The sequence below is a fragment of the Microtus ochrogaster genome, linkage group LG1 (genome assembly GCF_000317375.1).
Source record: "Microtus ochrogaster isolate Prairie Vole_2 linkage group LG1, MicOch1.0, whole genome shotgun sequence".
Taxonomy (NCBI): domain Eukaryota; kingdom Metazoa; phylum Chordata; class Mammalia; order Rodentia; family Cricetidae; genus Microtus; species Microtus ochrogaster.
Window position 1 is genome coordinate 8,591,685 of NC_022027.1, and position 20,942 is coordinate 8,612,626.

General features: G+C 48.1%; 1 protein-coding gene across 1 annotated transcript in view; it reads right to left on the bottom strand.

Moving 5' to 3' along the window:
• Positions 1-20,942, bottom strand: part of Pkd1l1 (polycystin 1 like 1, transient receptor potential channel interacting) — a 196,372-nt gene that overhangs the window by 108,276 nt on the left and 67,154 nt on the right. Inside the window, 11 exon segments of the mRNA XM_005372508.1 lie at positions 1,990-2,221; positions 3,153-3,301; positions 3,820-3,903; positions 4,665-4,785; positions 9,939-10,049; positions 12,967-13,085; positions 14,401-14,577; positions 15,335-15,419; positions 16,705-16,840; positions 20,268-20,337; positions 20,410-20,520. Of these exon segments, the coding sequence (XP_005372565.1) occupies positions 1,990-2,221; positions 3,153-3,301; positions 3,820-3,903; positions 4,665-4,785; positions 9,939-10,049; positions 12,967-13,085; positions 14,401-14,577; positions 15,335-15,419; positions 16,705-16,840; positions 20,268-20,337; positions 20,410-20,520 (1,395 nt within the window).

The following is a 20,942-nucleotide window of genomic DNA, read 5'->3' on the forward strand; positions in this document are numbered from 1 at the left end:
GATGTGGGGAGGAACACTGGTAAGACTCCTGAGAAAAGAGCTTTTCCTGTCAGATAAAAATCCTTTAATGCCATTGTTCTACATCAGAGAGGCTACCTCCAGCTAGTGTCCATTTTCTCTGTACTAGAAGGGTCAAAAGAAAGGGCAGGAAACTGACCTTTTCTTTTTGTTTTTTTCTTGAGATGGGGTTTCTCTGTGTAACTTTGGAGCCTGTCCCGGCTCTAGCTTTGTAGGCCAGGCTGGTCTCTAACTCACAGAGATCCACCTGCTTCTGCCTCCCAAGTGCTGGGATTAAAGGAGTGTGCCACCACCTCCCAGCTTTGACCTGACTTTTTAAACTCTTGATATTTTGCCCAATATGGCTTTATTTTTTTCCCTGAATTCTGATATTTTAAGATATCACACTAGCCTACTGCTTACCTTGTTTTCTGACTATCTTTTCTTTTTTGGTGCCTAAGGCAAGAGCCTCTCCTTTCCTTGTGCTGCATGCTGCTTCTCCATTCCAGGCTCAGCCGTGGCGATCTCTTCACAGTCCCTAGTGTCTATGGCCACACCACCCTGGAGGGTCCAATCTCGCCTGATCTAACAGTCCCTAACGTTACAGCTACAGCACCCTGAATGATCCAATCTCGTCTGATCTAATAGTCCCTAAACTCCTTTCCCTTCCCGAAGCCGAGTAGACTTGACTTGCCCAACAGCAGAACATGGTTTCTTCAGAGGGAAACAAGGGATAAGAAGATACAAAGCCAGAGGCACACCGTGCAGCGTGGCTGCTGAGGCTTTTGGCTGTTCAGTGAAATAATGTGAGCCACTGACTCCTGGTGCTATGGACGTGGGGGGGGGCAGATACACCCAAATCAAATTTTTGGAGCTCCAAACCCCATAATGTCTCTCTTTGGAGGCAGGCCTCAATAGAAGAAGTTAAGGCCAAGTGCAGGCATGAGGTGGGGCCCTGTTTCTATAATATTGGGGTCTATATACACATTGATGCCCAAAGCACACATACTTTCTCTTTAATCACTGGTGCAGAGATGGAGCCAGGCTGCGTGACACAGTGAGAAGACAGCATCCCCCCACCAAGGAGGGGTCTTCACTACGGCCCAGCACTCCCAGCACCTTCATCTTGGGGTTCTAGCTGCCAGATTTTTCTTTAATAGATGTCTATTAGTTAGGCCACCCAGGCATTGAACAGTAAGTAGTCTTATTCACCTGACAGGGATATGTGGCAGTCCCCAGTGGCTGTCTGAAATTACAGTAGTGACAAACCCCATTAATACTGGAACTTTTTTATAAATACATAGCTAGCCATGATAAAGTTTAATTTCTAAATCTGGCGTAGTAACTGATTAACAGCAATAAAAAATAATAACAACATTCTGCTATTATACCATAATATACTATAAGGTTGATTTTAAAAATGTAAACATCGTTTCCTTCTGGAATATTCCACTACATATTTTCAGGTCATGGTTGACTGTAGAAAGTTAAATGTTGGACAGTGAGGGATGATGGCATTTTGTTATGGTAGCTGGGGCTGACTAAGACTCCACGTTGAAGCCGGTTGGTGGTGATGCACATCTTTAATCTCAGCACTTGGGAAGCAGAGGCGGGCGGATCTCTGTGAGCTCGAGGCCAACCTGGTCTACAAGAGCTAGTTCCAGGACAGGCTCCAAGGCTACAGAGAAACCCTGTCTCAGGGGGGGAAAAAAGACTCCACGTTGAATTTAGTACCTCAAGGCAGTTGAATATTTGTTCTCATTTTGTATGTTGTGGTTGGTTTCCCCATTGGGGATGTTCTTTATCTTTAGTCCCAACACTTATTCTATGATTCATACTACATGGAAGGGAGCTAATAATAATTGTGTGGGTGGGTCAATGGAAAGGCCCTAGCTTCATGGCGGTAGAGGTATTCAGCTTGCAGAGGCATTTAGCCATGTGAAGCCCCAGTTCCCTGTGCCTACCCAGGAGGTCCAGGGCAGGTTGACTCACCTCAGAAAGCATAAGAAGGTAGCGTGGAGCTGAGTCACCATAGATGCTGATTGACTCAACCAGGGATGAGGGGACAAGACCTCCCGTGGGGAGAAGCTCTGCACCTAGGGTCACACTGGTGAAGAGTCGCGTGGGAGGGTTGTAGAGAGTGAAGTGCACAGACACGGCCCTGGTGCTGTGGTCAATCCACCTGCTGGTCCTGAGGGCAGTCAGGGCTATGTGGACTTCGTGCCTGGAAACCAGCTCAGGTTCAGAGGGAGGGCAGAAAACAAGACTCAGGAGCCCAGGGAAAATCCCATTGTGGCACCGTATGCCACAATGCCAGCCTTCACGGGGACAGATGACCCCCAGGCTTCTGAGTACCACACAGACCGTTCTCCTGGGAGCTAGGGCCCCCATCAGGAGCCCACTGTCCCTCTTTCCCTCCTTATCCCTGCAGGAATGCTGCAGCTGCAGCCAAAAAATGGTGTGCACCCTCACCTGTGCCCCGTGAGGGAAAGAAGCCCAGCTGCCCTCCCCAAGGGCTGGCAAATAGTCACCTCCTTCTCTTCACTGTGGACTGCATGGACAGAAAGTAACCACACTGTACTACTTCATATTTAGTAGCAAATCATGTCCTGTTTTTTAATTCCTCTGGGCACACTACTCTGACAGCACAAACTGATTTCCTACGCAAAGCCCCATTCTGTGGTAAAGGCTGTGGGCCTAGGGTATCCTGCGGAACTGGCAGGGCACCTGACTATAGGCTGAGCATCAAGAAGCATGGCATATGTGCGCTGTATCCACACACACTGGAATACCCACTCATTTGTTCCAGTGCAGCTGAAGACAGTGTCTGTGATCCTCTAGGAGTTAGGGGAGAATAATCCAGACCGCGCGAGCACCCCACTTGCCACACAGTGAGCAAAGGACAAAGATTCACCTGACTCAAAGACTCCACAGGCTCTGGCAGCCACTTTTAAAGAATGTCCCATTCCGTCCTCCTCCATGTACTTGGGTCTGAATGGGAGTCTGAGTTCTTCCACACCATTGTTCCCAAGCAGAACACTGCTCAGGCCTGAGCAGCGCTGGCCCTTTCCCTGCCTGCCCAGAAGCTGAGCTGCAGCAGAAATGCCTCAGCAAGCAACATGGGGCCCAGTAGCATCTTCCTGAGGCTCGCTCACCTTGTTCTTCCTAGGCTGTACACGGAGATCCTCTTCATCGCCCCACAGGCCTCAGGACCACTAGGGGTCACTTTTAGGTTCTCAAGGTCAAGGTTGCGACTCAGTGTAGGTGGTGCATCTTCCGCTGGCTCTGAGACTGGCCTGGGAGGCTAGAGCACAAACTGCCCATCAATTAACCCCGACTGATCCCTGTCCCTAAGTCCATCAGCATTGTGGGGCTCTCAAGCTCCGCCACACAAAGTACAGCAAAGGCTCTGTGGCCAGGGACCCTGCTACTCTCGAGGACCGTTCTCAAGCCTACTTGTTGATCTCAGCTTTGTCTCAAACTAGAAGGATCAGGGCTCTGCCTGCTGAAGGCTGCAGCTGAGGAGTTGGCTGTGTGGGGCTGGCCAATCTGCAAAACATTGCCTTACGGAGTGATGCTGTCTTTTGGTACCCTTCTACATCAGAAAGTAACGCAAGAATATTCTAGTTTCAGTTTTAGAAGAAAGAGCCTTCTTTTGCCTAGCGTAGCAACTCTAGAAATGAAGAGAACCCTCCTGGGGAAGAAGGCATTGGGTAGAAGAGGGCTCTTGGAAAGGGCAGAAGGAAGGTTGGCCCTGGCACCTGGAACTCTCACACTACCTCCCAACTGTCTGGGGAGCTTAACCGATGTGCCGGCACTTACCGCGCATGCAGTACCAGAAGAAACCATGAGCTGCCTGATCACTGCAGGGCCTATGAGATGGCACTGCCCTCCGAGAGCTCCAGGCTGAAACAGGGGGAGACTCAGAGTATAAGAATATTGTGCACTTCAATGGTTGCAGTACAGAATCACTGTCAAGGCTATGGAAGCCCAGGTCACTGCATCTGCAGAATCAGAAGTTCACTCTCCTGAAATCCTGAGGATGCAACCAGCACTCCATAAACCAGCCTTCTGCAGATGCAATCGGCACCCTCTCCTCAGCATCCTCCAGATAAAGAAAGCATCCAAATGCCTTCCTCTTGAAGTCCCCCCCTCCCACCCACCATGCGAATGATCCCAGGCATCTCCATGACTTCCATGGAATACAAGAAAATGAAACAAAGGACAAAATGTTTGAGGAACGCAGGACAAAAACCTTATATTTTTCCAAGAGCGGAGAAAGTAAACTATGAATGAGGGACAGGACAGGACAAACGCAGGAGCAGCCTTGCCCCTGTCTGGAAGCTTCTCTGATGCTGCTGCTTTAGCCATGGGCTCCTCTCCTGCTCTGGGGACTTCTGAGCCCTTGCCATGCAGACAGTAAGTTAGCTTCTTCTTTAGTCTCACCCTGAACCTCTGTTAAAGTGTCCGGGTCCGGCTTGGACTGGCAAGCGTTGACTGGGAGTGGGAATAGCTTAGGAGGCTGACATGGGAGAAGAACACAGACTCCAGGCAAGGAGACAGACAGGTTTCAATGACATTGTGCCAATGAGCAGACCCTTCACTGCCTCGTAGTCTTCCTTACTGCCGTATGGCTTCCGTTAGACAGGAAATGAACGCATGCCCACCTGAGCCCCCCGGACTCCAACAGAGGGTCCTTCTGGGTGCAGCCCATCCAGCAACATGCTCAGAGTCCAGTCCCACCAGTCGTCTGTGCTGTTCAGGTCCCCAAAGGAGTGTCTGTCATTTCTTAATCCAAGAACAAAACAAAAAGTGTGCATGAACCCATAAGAACCATTCCAAGTGTGTGTGGGAGGGGGGGGAAGTGGGTCGCTTTTTTCCTGCCATTTTTTTTCTCCTACTCACATTCTAGGTATTCTGTGAGAATTAAGACAAAGCTAACTGCAGTATGAGGTACAACCCCAGAATTCACTTTGCTCCTCAGTGGCAGCGGGGAGAGAAACAATAGGGGAAAACCTCTTGTTTATGACTTGTTCGTTCACTCAACAAATGTTAACTGCTAAGTACCAGGCACTCTTCCAGACACTGGGAGACAAGATCAAATTCCTGTCCCACTGTGGGGAAGCAAACACATTATGTACATATGTATGTATGCATGCATGCATGTATATGCAGCCTATAATCAAAGAGTTTCAACTGATAATAGTTTAGCTTTAGAGTGGTACAAAATTTCACCCGCCAACTCTTCTGTGTTTCATTTTTAGTGCAGTATCCAGTTCCATGAAACGTTCAGCACTTGGTAATGAAGTAGGCTTTGCCTTAGCTGAGGTCACCAGCTGTGGGCAGATGGAGTGTCCTGAGGACTTTTGGAGGAGGTCAGCTGAGCTAAAGCCCAGGATCCAGTGACAGTTAGCTGAGTTAAGATCCAGGGAAGGGGGGCTGGAGAGATGGCTCAGAGGTTAAGAACATTGCCTGCTCTTCCAAAGGTCCTGAGTTCAATTCCCAGCAAGCACATGGTGGCTCATAACCAACTGTAATGAGGTCTGGTGCCCTCTTCTGGCCTTCAGGCATACATGCAGACAAAATATTGTATACATAATAAATAAATATTTAAAAAAAAAAAGATCCAGGGAAGGTTAACAGAGCAACAGAGAACGGGTCACGTGAGCTAGTGTGCACCAGGTAGAAAGCCATTTGCAGACGTCTCTTAACTCCATGTTCAAGGACATGACCTCCATCACATGAGGATATCCACAGCAGAAGCATCCACACCACAGAAGAGGCCGATGGTTTCTACCAGAAAGCCTCAGCCCCGGGTGTGTGTAGGGACTCCTTAAGGGTGGCTTAGGGATGTGACAGAAAAATAAAGATGCTGTAACACCTTACAAACCATGTGAAAAATGCTGAACAGTTTAATAAAAAAGAAACCAAGGGCAAGGAAAAGCCTTCAAATATGTTAATAGAGAGAAAGAAATACCCCCATCAGTAGTTTATATATATGTAAATCTGTTCAACATTGCCATAGCCAGGAGCCACTGATCTGAGTCATTTTAGTTACTTCTTCCTTCCTCTTCTTCAAAATTCTTATTTATGCCCCCCTCGTGTGTACACACACACACACACACACACACACACACACACACACACACACACACACACACAGGCAATTGCAGAGGCCAAATGTAACTCCAGTTAAATCCCCTGCAGCTGGAGTTACAGGCAGTTGTGAGCTGCTGAACATGGATGCTGGGAACCGAACCTGGGTCCTCCTGAAGAGAACTATACATTCTTAACCACAGAGCCTCCTTCCACTCTAGCTCCCTTTTCTTGAGTAGAGATCATTTTCCACCCATTCAGGAGTTTGTTTTGCCGTTTGGAGCCAAATCTATGTAGGCTCCCTACTGACTGCTAGCTCTCAATCTCACACTTCTCTGAAAATTTGGCCAAACGTCTTTTTAAATTTTGAGCAAGTGGGAGACCTGCAGAGATATCCAGAGGCTGCGGTGGGGAAACAGCACATTGCTTAAGAAGGAGGATGGAAAGGGGCAGAGTCGGGGTAGGGGCACAGATAAAGCAGATAAAGCCCTGAAAATATTTACAAACTTTGGGAGCGAGCACTATACAAAGAGAAGGTGGAAGAGCTGGAGGCAGGGAGGGCTATTTGGCAGACAAGCTGACTACATACCTATCTCTTAGTACATTCCATACACAAACTAGTGGACAATTCATAGCCATGCTGAGTTTCCACAATACTTAAAACTTTAAAAACTTGATTTACTTTTATATGTATGGGTGTTTTCCTTGCATGCATGTCTGTGTATCACAGGTGTGCCCGGTGCCTTCGGAGGCCGGAAGGGGGCACTGGGTTCCTTGGGACTAGAGTTACAGATGGTTGTCAGCAGCCATACGGGTGTAAGAAACAGAACCAGAGTCCTCTGGAAGGGAAGTAGTACTCTTAACCGCTAAGCCATCTCTCCGGTTCCACATAATACTTTTGGAGGTTTCTGGGAAATCAACCCCAATGCAGCTTTGCCCATACTAAGCTTGTAATCTATGGCTGAACTGCACCCCTAGTCCAAGTTCGCACAGTTCAGAGAAAAGTTGTCACTTCCTGAGACTTGCTTCTTGATGGGGCATCCATCATTCTAGAAACACCTGTGTGGTGACCCTGCGCTCACACATCCCCAGTCACAGGAATTCTCTCCTGCTCGAGAACAGGAGGTGAATGGAAGTGATGTGGGAGTGTCATATATCAATCTGTTGATTTCATTGGTTAAGCAATAAAGAAACTGCTTGGCCCTGATAGGTAGAAAATTAGGTAGGCGGAGTAAACAGAACAGAATGCTGGGAGGAAGAGGAAGTGAGCTCAAAGACGCTATGCTCCCCTCTCCTGGGCAGACACACACAATGAAGGAAGCCGCCAGGTTAGACATGCTGAATCTTTCCCGGGAAGACCGGTGCTCACAGATTATTAGAGATGGGTTGATCGGGATATCAGAATCTAGCCAGGGCTAGAGCTAAAGGGCCAAGCAGTGTTTAAATGAATACAGTTTGTGTGTTGTTATTTCGGGATATAACCTAGCAGGCGGCCGGGGTGCTGGGGATGAAGCCCCGCCGCCCTTATTACAACATGGAAGGATCCAAGCATGCCCTGGTCCTGTGTGTACTAATTATAGCAATTCTACCAAATGGGCCCACTGCGGCAGTGCAGCCAGCGTGGGGAAAGACAGGAGTGATCATCTTCCAGTGAGCACCCTGGGATGGAGCCCCCACTTGGCCTAGGTTACCACAGCCTTGCTTGTGGCTTAGCTTTGTTTTGTTGACTTGGGATTTCATGAAGATTTTGAGTTCAGAAGCACTTCACATATTAAATGCCCCACAATCTGCTATTAGAGTAATATTTTGTTGCTGTTGAAGACAGAAATCTAGCCTGCCATCTTCCAAGCTTTATGGAGGAGGACACTGCACCCCGGAGCCAAAGGACTGCTTGCTGCGGGGAGCCAAGAGAGCGCTTCCTGGATTCCACAGCATTCACTTCTCCTGCCCTTGGTCCCCTGCTCTCTCTGGAATGCTACAAATAACAGACTCTCTGGACTTGTTGATTTTTAGGATTAGGTTCTGGGGGACGGGTGAGGCAGACAGGGTCCTCTCCAAACACTCCATTTTGCACCAGGATGTATAAATATGGCTCTGCTGGTGACCAGAGCTGCAAGAGGCAGTGAGGTTTCCCTTCGTACTGGGAAGCAGAAGGCGTTTAAGCCCACCTGGGTCAACATCTCAGAGGTGTTTTACCTGAGTCTATCAGGCCCAAGAGTACACAGGGATCTTACAGATTATTATCTCAGCTGGAATATTTCTGAACTGACTATCAGGAGGCATATGAAAAATATCGAGTAAAAAGGAAATCAGGAAATGTGCGACAGAAGTCAATTAGCCAAATCAGTGTCCCTAGTGTTTTGATTTCCAGGTCTACAGAAAATGCCCAACAGGGTCTCTTTGTTTGCTCACAGCGCCCCCTCCTGGCACAGTCAATGCTGTTCAGTCGGAAGGAACTAAATTATCAATCAAAGTGGAAGGTTAACTGTGGCCTTGCCAAATGGGGTGCAGAAAATTCCATGTAGCTTTCCTAGAGCTGCAGCAGTAATAGGCGGAATTACTGAGCTATGGAAAGTCCAAGAACTGGGACTTCCAGGCTGTACCTGGTTAAAGAGCAATAAAATCATAAAAATAAAGGGAATAGCATCTGTGAGTCACCATCTAACAGGGGATCAGTGTTCCCTGTCTTACAGAATCTAAAATATGTCCTTACATCAAAAGAATGAGGTGGAATTTATTACCATACTCTCCTGCCCCCAAAGGTGACAAATATATTTATGTAAAACTGAATGAGAATCAAATTCATAAGACTGCTACAGAATGGGCATTAAAATATTCTCTACCAAAAGAGAAAGGAAACCCCTGAACTTGTAGCGTTGTTATATTACCTGTCATTAGAAAGTAAATAATTATAATTCATATCTCTAGAGTCAAAGTGCCTTGGAGAAATTGCCTGGGTGAGCACAATTCACTTACAAAGCATGTTCTACTAAGTGTGTCCACTCATTGCCTTACACACCCTAATCTCAGGAGTGTCAAGACCCCAACAATACCCACATCATAGCAGATGCTGTGAGAGTGTGCCTCGACCTTAGACTGTCCGCTTGGTTAGTGTTTACTTGTGATAGATGTCTGTTGCATTAAAAGTAAAAAAGCAAATGAACGCTTGAGACTTGACAGAGCTTGGCCCTTTGAAATACTTCACAAATCATAAGTTGTGACTGCAGCCTTTGGTTAAAGAATACTCATGTTTTTCCTCCAAATAGATGGTATGACCCTCTTTTTCTGAGAATTTCTTTCACCATTGACCCCAAATAAGATGCCAAGCACCTGTCCAGAGTCTGCAAATGGAGCCTTCTAATAACATGAGGAATTAGACAGACTTTCCCAGACTTCATGTGCAGGCTGCGATGAAGACCTTTCTCTAGGAGCAGCCTGTATAGATAAAATGACTGAAGAGTGGGTAGAGGGTCTCTAGGCTCCCTATTCCAGAACAAAGTGAAGGAATCAGTATCTAAAATTCAGAGCCTGGAGTTCTCTTTGGGTGTCAGTACACTGACCATGAACTAGTGCCAGCTCCTCCACCCCCAGATCTGTAAGAGCTCCCCAAACTAGTACAACCCCCAGATCTGCAAGAGCCCCCAGAACTAGTGCAACCCTCCAGATCTGCAAGAGCCCCCCGAACTAGTGCAACTACCCCCAGATCTACAATAGCTCCCAGAACTAATGCAACCCCCCAGATTTGCAAGAGCCCCCTGAACTAGTACAACTCCAAGATCTGCAAGAGCCCCCCCCAAACTAGTGCAAGATCCCCCAGATTTGCAAGAGCCTCTCAAGCCTCCTACCTTGTAAATGCCTTCCTGATGGCTTGGTTGAGACAATATTCACCCGGACAGACTCTCCCATATGTTATAAACAAAAGCAGCAGCAGCATGAGACTGTGCGTGGAAATGCCTCTGGGAGGAAAGATTTGAGAGTTAGCATGTTTCCCTCACAGAATGTGTTTTAGGGAGCAGGACATCTATGTCCCTGTTGAGATGTAGTAGTATAAGGCATGGGATGGATTAAAGTTTTTACTCTTTGTCTTTTTTTAAAAGAACCACTCCCCCATTTTTATTAATTCTCGGAGAACTTCACACAATGCTCTTTCCTCGCCCAACTCCTCCTAGATCCACCCACCTTCCCTATCCATCCAACCTGCATCTTCATTTTTATTTAACTCACCAAATACAATAGTGCTGTCCTTTTACTCTGGACTGTGTGACCTACCACTGGAGCTTGGTCCACCTACCTAGGCCATACCCTTAAAAACAAATAAAGAAAGGAAGGAAGGAAGGAAGGAAGGAAGGAAGGAAGGAAGGAAGGAAGGAAGAAAGGAAGGAAGAAAGGAAGAAAGGAAGAAAGAAATAAAGAAAAACAAAACCTGGTTCTCCTCCCACCATATAACAACTGCCAATAGTTCCTTAACTAGAGGTGGGATTTCAACACCTCTGTGTTGGTTTTGTTCTTTTGTTTTATCAATATTCAGCTTTCTAAGGTCCATTATTGAAAAGACTATTTATTTGTTCATTCAATTGTCTTTATGCTTGTCAATAAACGAGCTTGGGCCTATTTGCGCGGCTGTTTCTGGGCTCTCTCTTCTGTCCCTTGATCCAGGCATCTATGTCATTGGTCTGTGACTGTTGTTTCTTCCAACAACACACAGCGGTTTCTGCAGCTCCATCGTATGTATCAGGATTGCACAAAGTCAGCCCTCTAACGTCATTCTTTTTCAGCACTACTTTCGTTATTCTAGCTCTTTGGTTCCCTTATTCATTTTGGAACCAGTTTGTTGACATCAGAATTGCATAGCCTAAGGTATTTGGGTTGTGAGCGCCCTGAATCTGCAGATCACCTTGGAACACATGGATGCACTGCCCTCTGTGGGTTGATGTGCGTAGTGTCTTCTTTCTTTAGTCTTGTTTTTCAGTGCAGTCTTGTGGGTTTGGGCTTACAGAACCTGAAGGCTTCCTTACGTTTCCATTTGCATACTTGGATTTCTTAGCGCTCCAGTAAACGGTCCTGTACGTAGGGTCAAGTATTCCTCATTGCAGGCATGTAGCAGAATAACTACTTTATATCGCGTGAGTGTATGTGTGCAGGCTTTCACGTGTGTAGGTACACATGTGTGTGGAAGCCAGGAGACAACTTCGGGTGTTGCTTCTCATGAGCTGTCCACCTGATTTTTAAGATAGGGCTTCTCCCCGGAGCTTGGGAGCTTGCGACTCACTGATTCTGCTAGGCTGGCCAGACAGGGATCCTCCTGTATCCACTTCCTCAGTGCTGGGATTTCAAGTGTGTGCCTGCCTTTAACATGGGTCCTGGGGATGAGACTCAGGTCCTCATGCTGTACAGAGAGCATTTTACAGACAGAACTCTCTACTTTCTCAGCCCACGGTTCAATTTTAACATTGACTGTTACCTCAGAAGCATGTGCCTTTTTTGCTGTCTGCCAGCAGGCTGTTTGCAGTGAACTAGAGCTATGCATGTGGCAGCACAGTCCCTGGAAAGACCCCTCAGGAGCTCCCGATTGCTCACCCTCTGTTCTCAGATGCTCAGGTGCCTACAGTTCCCTTCATGTCCTGCTCTTGCAGAGGTGTGATGCTCAAGGCACTGGGTACACAATGCTTATCCTATCTATGTGATTTTGACACGTAAGTGTGTCTATGTGTGTGTGAGGGGGTGGGGGAGTGGGTGTCATTTAGGTCTGTCATGCATGTTTTGGGTAGGTTTGGTTGGGGGTAATTTAACTACTCTGCTTTTATGGGGAGACTGAACAGGTTTCAAAGTCTTTGTCAGTGCCTTGTCTTCCCGAAATTCTTTTTTCATTCATTTTAAATGTGACATCCTAATAAAGCCACAGCCTTTTTCTTTGGAAAAGGATTTACTTCAGAATCATTATTTATGTAAGGGAGCTGACCATGTGCAGGTGATAAGGAAGGGTTTTTAAGAGAGACGATTAATTGGAGGTGACATTATATACTTTAGCAGCACCATTGTGGGGAAAGTATCTGGAGCTTCTAAATACTTGACAGACTCAAGAAATCTGAAGTCTAGAATTCAGAACTGGGAGACATGTATTTACTGGTACTTTCAGAAGGTTCCTTCAGGACCGGCTATTCGTGTCCACCTCAGATGGGGAGGGGATGGGTACCACTGAAAGGAAGAAGCATGGCTGATGTCTAATTTGGAGAGGGTTGTCTCAGTTACTAAGCTTCATGTTTGATCTAAAAATGTGCATTGGATTTTATGTTGAGCCCCAGAACATGTCTGTGTAAATTATGTTGAGTTATTTTCAAACAGCAGACCCTGAGCCCAGGCCACATCTATGAGGAGGTGCAACCTTTGCTCTTGGGTTTTTGTTGCATCCAGCTGGATGGTTAGAATGCCAGCTCTAGTGCTGAGCAGAGCAGGATGTGATGGGTTAAATGTGATACACGTGAGTCTGCATGGCTGCGGGACCTGAGGGCCAGCACTCTGGGCCACTGATTACAGGCAGGTGACGGACAAACTAGCTTTCTTCCTCCAATCTCAGTCCCACGTGTTCTGGCACAGGCTGAGACCTGGGCAAGGATTTTCCTAGGTGCAGATTGAGATCTCTTACTGTTCCTTCTTTAAAGAAGGTGGTACCAGAGAAAGTCCATTGTATTCTGACCTTTGCCCACCTGGGGCTGCCTGTGCCCACCACGGGGCTGCCTGTGCCTCCACCTCAGGGTTGTCTGTGTTCACCTCAGGGCTGCCTGCACCCACCTGCGGGCTGCCTGTGCCTACTTTGGGGCTGTCTGTATCCACCTAGGGAGCTGCCTGTGCCCACCATGGGGTGCCTGCACTCACCTCAATGCTGCCTGCATCCAGTTCTCTTTCCTCAGTCTCTCCCTGATCTCTCTGAACTTGGCCCTGGATGGTGGCTGAGCCCAGCGCAGGTGGCGGTCTCGTTGTCGCGCAGCCAAGACCTGTGAGGCAGGAAGAGCACCATGATACTGGGGTCAGCCCTGGAAAGAGAGAGGCCTTTGGTGTTCTTGCCAACCCAAGAGCCATCATCATTGCTCTCTGCCCTGCCTTTGGGGACTTGGTGCAATTAACACAGACTGTGTTGTTGGGGAGGCAATGGGAGATGCAGTGGGCCTGTTTGAAAACTCTGCTCATGTCCAAAGCCAACCCCCTTGGCAAGGATTGCATCTGGGCCATTACAAAGCTGAGCTTCACCAGAGAGGCATGCCCACTGCTGTCCAATCACAGGAGCTATTGCTTTTGGCATTTGCATAGTAGTTCCTGTTCGAGACCTTCCAAGACTGGAAAAGCGATTTTTAAAGCGTTTATTTTAGTATGAAATGACCTTTGTTTGCCTTGAGTAATAAAAGCATCATGGCTTCCATGTTGTAGCCACATCTGTTTATGGGCAGGACTAACATTAGGCAAGAGCCAAACCCACGGGAAAAGGTCTCCCATTCATCTCTCACTCATCCGTTTACGCATTTCAGGCACATTCACCGCGCAGCCCTGGGGCCCTTAGTCTTTCCTCCCAGAGTTGCTGGGCTTCTAAGAAATATAGAGCAAGGACCGGAAGGTGAGCTTGAAGGTTGGGCTTGTACTTCAGCCATGCTTTGTGTTCTGAGGACGGTGCACTGTGGCTGGGCGCTAGGGAGACTCGCAGGTGGAGCATCACAGCTTAAAGTTCGGGGAGTCAAGCCTGAGCGGGACTGAGCTCCTCAAAGGCCTCTCAGTTCCGAGGTTAGACCAGCTAGCAAAGGAACCTCGCTGACTGCCTCAGGCTTGGACCTGGGTGCCTGGGTGCCTGCGCTGACAAAGGAAGAGAGTGTCCCAGGAAGAAAGGGAAGCTGCGGGCCTGCAGGTGTGTAGAGAGTAGAGTAGTTTCTCAGGAGCCGCGGTGTTGAAGGATGGGGGTAGAGAAGGCGTGATATGGGCCTGCACATGGGATGTAGAGACCACTACAGTCTGCGTGGAAGCCTGGGGAGACAGGGAAGCTATATATTTTCTATGTGCGTTGAAAAGCAAATGGTCTAGAAGTTCTCCGAAACTGTGGCCAGAAATTATATTTCGAATTTGCCTCTACATTTTTAAATGCACTCATAAATGCACTCATTTCCCTGTGGTTCTGGTTGGGGTAAGGAAAGAAGCAGGAATGAACACATACACATACAGTGGGGCTCCAAGAAAGTGGGGGGCAGCCAAAATTTGAATTAAGGTCTGAGCTCCCATCTGCATGGTGGGAACAGAGCGGTTCTGAAGCCTCTGCCTCCTGCTCACCCTCTCGGCCTCCTCAACAGTGTCAGGACTGTGGGAGTTGGGAGAAAGACGAAGGTGGGTTCTGGAGTATTCTTCCAATTCCAAATCTAGATCCTTGGTTGCATCATGTAAAGACTCAGTAAAAAACTGGCTGTCATGTTTCTTTTTCCAAGCAAAGACGAGCGCTGCCAAACAGATCTGGAAGAGAGGTGCCATGGCACGGGTGTCTGTTTGTGCCCTTCCCACACAGAACCATCTTCCTGGTCCTGCACTGCCAGCTGATTTCATCTCAGTTCAAAATAGATAACCAGAAGCAACTACCCTGAAGTCCCTAGCACCTAATCAGTGGGTGTGGCCTTTATCAAGAGACCCGGGGCCTTTAGGGCACAGCTTCCTAACCTGAAGATAGAGACTGATGTGGGATTCCCCTCTGTATGCTATAAATATGTTTTATTACCATTGGTTATTAAAGAAGCTGTTTTGGCCATTGGCTTAATAGAATAAAGCCAGGTGGGAAATTTGAACAGAGATATAAAAAGAAAGCAGGCGGAGTCAGAGAGATGCCTTTTTGGTAAGCCACAGTCTCATGGCAATACACAGATTAATAGAAACCGGTTCATTCAATATGTAAGAGCTAGCAAGAAATATGCCTGAGTCAATGGCTGAACAGTGTTGTAATTAATAATATTTCTGTGTGATTTTTTTTGGGTCTGGGCAACTGGAAAAAGAACAAGCAGTCTCTATCTACAAGAGACAAGGTGGTTCATCTCTTTGGGGATTTTTAAAATGATTCTGAGCTTAGCCCAGGCCCTGGCTCCTAGATTTTCTTGTCACATCTAAATCAAACTATAGAGAAGACTCACACCACCAAAACAAACCCATCTGGCCCTCTCCTTACTGGCCCCTCCCCGGTCCCCCACTGCCAAAAGCACCTGCACTGCAGGGGAGTTCTTACCATGAGTGGCTGGGTGACAAATACGCAGCAGACCACAGAGAGAAGCAACAGGTGCAGCCACTGTATGCACTGCTCTGTCACAAACCTGTCCGGAAGAGGGGTATGTCAGCATCATGGGAGTATGCTACCCATGACGTCAGTCACAGTCAGAGGACAATGATGCTTCTGCTGCTGGGAGACATGGGGGATGGTTGAGGAGGGGCTTCAGGATGTGTGCCAGGGCTGTCTGCCCATGAAAGAAGAGTCCTTCCTTGTTGAGGGGATACCAACTAATCTGAAACGTCCCAGCACCAAGCGTAAGAGGGCCTAAAATGAAGACAGGACAGGGCGCAGAGAAGGGACGGGGAAATGCAGGTAATGGTGTTGCGAGACTCTGTATTTCACCCCACACCTCTGGATTAAGTACACCCAGAGTCCCTCTTTTACAGATAAGCAAACTGGGGTGTGAACAAAAGTCTACTGTCTGTCCTGTCTTCACAACGTGGTCAGGAATGCAGTTAGGAGAGGAAACATTGTCAGGAAGAAAGGGTCTTGGGTGGCTTCTCCTCCTCATGGATTAGGAACATGGTATAGGCTTCTCCAGAGCCATAGGGGATGGCCCTATGGTCTTCAGGGGTGACCTAAACCACACAGGAGCCACGTGAAGAGGTAACATGTGGGAAGGATTGGTAGGGATCTTGAATGAATCATCACAGCCCAGCTCAACAGTATACATTTTGTTTTTCAGACAACACTAGATAACAAATGTTTGACTTTGGCCAAGATCCTCTGATGAGCTTAGTGGTAGAGTGCCCTTCCCTTTTTGTGCCCCCCTCCAAAGCTTCTTGTTTGGTGTGGCACACCAAGCCCATCTGTGCTCTATGTGCTACCATACAGTTTGTGAACCGGACAAGGGGCTGGGGATTTAAACACACAAAGACACACAGAGACACGGGTCATCCTTGAAACAAGAATGCCCTCTTTATTGTGTACCAGAGCTGCTTATATAGGGATCCTTAACTGATAGCCACGCCCCAGCAAAACCCACCAGAAACCACTCCCCTGCCATCAGGAACTTCTGAGGGTTTCATGCTCAGAGCAGCTGCAAACATTACAAGTTGTTTACAAGAAATTCAGGATCTGAGGCATTCACAGCTCCCAACAGTTTGGTACTCAGGACTCTGTTTAGACAGAGCTTCTATTGAAGACCAGGCAGGGCTGAGTGACCCTTTGGGGTTTGCATATGATTGTATTCCCCTTCAAAAGGGGTGGAGTATAGGAGAAAATAGTGATTCGTGAATTGCATGAGATGCCCGAAACACACGAGTCTCTTCCCAGATCCTGGACATTTACCAAGCACCCGAGGCTGTCTGAAAACCTCAGCTACTCACCTGTAGCCTAGGAATCCTGTCCCCAAGCCACAGGCCAGGGAAGCCAACCCACAAATGGCCCAGACCACAGAGCTTGACCAGCGCAGACAGACCCTTGACCACTGGGGCACACGCCCTTCAAAACCACTGCTGGGAGCTAAGGAAGAGCAAGATAGAGACCACTGGGTTAGCAGACCTTGTCATCCTCACCTACAGTGCTATGGGAGTTTGTCACTGTGGTCGGGCCACAGAATACCAGACATACTGTCAGACAGTATCTGCATTCTCTATGTGAGGATGATCCAGAAAATAACATTTGAGTCAGTGGGCCAAACAAAGCAGATAGACCTCGCCAGGTGGATAGGGCCTCAATCAACCAGTTCAGTGTCTAAATAGAACAAACGGACAAAGAGAGGTCCACTTGCATGACTATGCTCCTTGAACTGGGACATCAGTCTTTGCCTGAAGGGCAGGGGTAGCAGTGGGAAATGAGGAATTTGGAGTTGGCCGCTATAGCTGGGTCATCTTGAGCTGTTCTATCTCTATATATTCCACAGTGAACTCCTCACTTTTGACCTCTGGCTTTGCAGCCCAGCAATATTTAGCCAGGATTCTTGGGACAGCCTGCTAATGCTGGTACTATTATTATAAGCTTGCCTAGCTGAGTGCTTATTTGCACCTAGATGTGACTTTTTCCTTCTCCCCCAGTGTGTTCTGTGCCCGCCAGGCACATAGACCTTGCTGACCACTGTCTACAGTCCATTTACTGCCCAAAGCCTTGCCTGACCATTTGTCCATACATTTTGCAGCCCAAGAGCCCTGCAGTTACACACTGACACCCTTGTCCTCCATTCCGACGAGGCCAGGTTCAGCAGGCCCTTCAATCCCAATGACCAGACCAGATGAAGCTAGTTCCTGGACCCTGGTTCCAGCAGGACTCACTGACTCCGCTAGCACGGCCTCCCCTCCTCTTCTGGTTCATTGAGCATCTGACCTAATCCGAGGATGGGGCTGTTACTCTAATTTGCACAGAAAAAAGTAGAGATTTGACCTAAAGAATATTTCAAGTGTAGGGTCTCACACTGACTTTTAAAAGCACTGGATCAAGCTTGTAAGCCAGACTCAACAGGACTGGACTGAAGTCAGATGTCATGGCTTCAAATTGGCCTGGACTCAGACCCAGGCTTGGATTTTTGAGGGAATTAGGATGTTTAGTGACATTTAGACCAAGTTCTTTCTGCTTGTTCTACCTCTCTGAATGGGCACAGACCCCTGTTTTGTCAGCAGGAATGGGGGCTACTCAATACAGCCGTGGGTGCCATTACCTTGTGAACTGGGAGGAGGGTGGTGGCTCTTCTCTCTCGGAGCAAGAAAGGGTGAACAGGTCACACCACTGCTATTGGCTGCCATCCTCCAAGCTCTGTCAGTCCCCGGGAGAATGTCTGATTCAGGGTGCTGGAATTGTGATAGGGTCAGGCCCAGTCAGTGCCACTTTTGCAACATTAGTGCCCTTTGCAGCCAAGTCTGAGCGCAGAGCCAGATGCGGGCCTGGTGAAGCAGGGGCCTCAGATGGCTTTTGAAGGATGTCTTCTCTGTCTGAGTCAGCCCATTTGTACCTAAACTCCAATTTCCTCTTCCTACTGTAGGGCCAATGCTGGTGGCCTCCAGGCAGTTCCAGGCAGTGAGGTTGATAGATTGCAAAACCCACCAGAGGGAAAAGGTTGGAGGATGAAGGCCAGAACACCAGTAAGTTGGTGGTGGGGGTCGGGGGTCCATGTGATGCACAGAACAAGTGGGGCCTGAGAACGCCTTACATAGGTAGGTACAGGGGGTGTGGACCTGTGGAGCAGACTGACTCACTGCCTGGAAAGTGTGGGAATCAGGTTAGCCCTAATGCACCACCACAGAGAACCCCCTAAGAACACCAGCACCCCAAGGGCACCAGCACCCAAGTGTTGGGTCATATTATTTTAAGGTGTGTTACTTTTGTTTATGTTGCATTTGTTTAACTCTGTGAAGCTGTGTTACTAGGCCTGTCTAAAACACCTGCTAGTCTAATAAAGAGCTGAACAGCCTATATAGCAAGGCAGAGGAGAGAAATAGATAGAGCTGGCAGACAGTATAAATAAAAGAAGAAATTAGGAAGAAGAGGACATTGGGGACAAACCACCCAGCCACCCAGTCAGCCACAGAAGAAGAGTAAGATTTACAGAAGAAAGAGAATGGGAAAAGCCCAGAGGCAGAAGGTAGATGGGATAATATAAGTTAAGCAAAGCTGACTAGAAACAAGCCAAGCTAAGGCCGGGAGATCATAACTAAGAAGAATTTATTTGGGAACTGGGTCACAGGCTTCCCCAAAGACCTAAAGAGTAACGAGTAAGAAACATACAACACCCAAGAGTACCAGAACCCCAAAAGCACCAATACCCAAGGACACCAGAAATCAGGGTCACCAATACCCCAAGAGCACCAATACCCAAGGACACCAGCACACAGATATCCAAAGCAAAATCCCAACTGAAGGCGGATCGAATTAATACAGGCCCGAGGCCGTCCCGCCCCCAAAGGGCGGGCTCTCTCTACACCCAACGCAATGCAACCACAGTAACATTAGAAATTGCATAGAGTTCTGGGTCCATAGAGACCTGGCTCCCAAGTTCTGTCTACAGAAAGGGCAGCATAGACATAGACAGTCTCAGAATGTCACAATCTCTCCTCCTTCTCTCCCACAGGATATCAAGATCTCACTGGACACACCCATGGGACTTTCCAGATGCTGCCCTTCCCTGGCCCTACCTGCTTGCCACTCCCACTCCTCAACCTGGGACATGGCCTACACTCTCTGGAGGACCAGCCCCAGCTGTCCTCCGGATCCAAGCCCAGCTAGCCCACAGCTGCAAAAAGATGGCAGAGAAATCCAGTTTTTAGCATCTTACTCTGTAGAATTAGGGACTGCATGCCATGTCAACTTACCTGGGATGGCTGCCTCAAGCCTGGTCTCCCATTGCGATCAGGGCCTGTTGGGGTTGGGGAACAAATGTGTGACTCTGACAGAGGCACACCCATGGTACCCTGGGAGCTGCTTCTCCCTCTTGTCCCCCCCCGCCCCAGAAAGAGTCTGAGAGACAGGCAGAGCTGAGAGGAGAACTTTTGATGTCTCCATCCTGGTACGGGCCTTGACAAGCCCTCAGCCACCCAGAGCTACTCTCTAGCCACAGAGCAGGAGAAAAGTGTGCCGTTAACAGCTTAAAGATCCTTAAGAAAGAGTCATCAGTGCGGCTATACAAAGTTTTCAAACGGTAATTATTGAAAAGTGAGATCCTGGAGAAAGGATTTGCTCCCCACACACGCTTTTCTGCCATGGGGTGGCTGGCTATCGTTCATATGATTCTGGAAAGTGGTGGTTACAAGATTATTGTCTACAAGGGATAGTGGTCCAAGAAAAAAAGTGGCTTTAAGTACATCCGATGATGTTTATTTTCAATGAACCAGACAAACAGAAAGCAGGGCTATGCTGCTTACTTAAGAGACTGGCCCTCTGAGGACCAGCTGCCAGGGAAGCTTCTGATTTTAGTTTACCATACCCTGAGGTACCTCTGTCTTCACTCCTCTTAAAGACCACTGTGGTGCACCCCGAAGATGCTCTGTGGCTTCCTGTGAAGTAAAGAGGTTGGTTGGTAAGGGCACCTTATATCAGGGGTCTCCCAGAAGAACAGGGCCACATACCTTGCTGAACCTGAAGAGCAGCGACAACAGCTGGGCAGCTGGACAGGCCAGAAAGGTGCACAGGAGACCCAGGCGGAAGGATTCCAGAGTGGGACCCACATCCAGCGGGTGCTGCAGCAGTTCAATTACAGGGCAATTAAGAGTTCCAAATGTATTCAATGTGGGTATGACTCCTGTTTCAGCTAAACAGCTTTATCCCAGCCTTGCCTCCGCCCCAAGGGTTGAACAAGACAAAATATGCTTTTCCTCATAGACACATTCTTGTGAGCCAAAGAAATGCTTACTGAGCACCCACAAGACCTGTGCTCAGATGATCAAGTCCTGACTACAGTCTCATAATACAGTGCCAAGAACGTCATTATGCCCCCAGCAGAGGATGAGATGGCATCCTAAATCAGACACTGGAGGTCGCCAGGGAAGCCCAGCTTCCCAGGGAGCTTAGCAGACGTCTCCTTGCCGCTTGATGACATCCTTCATCATCTTTTGCTTATTGTCACAAGTTCTACCAACATCTTCTAGTTTAAAATTCCGTG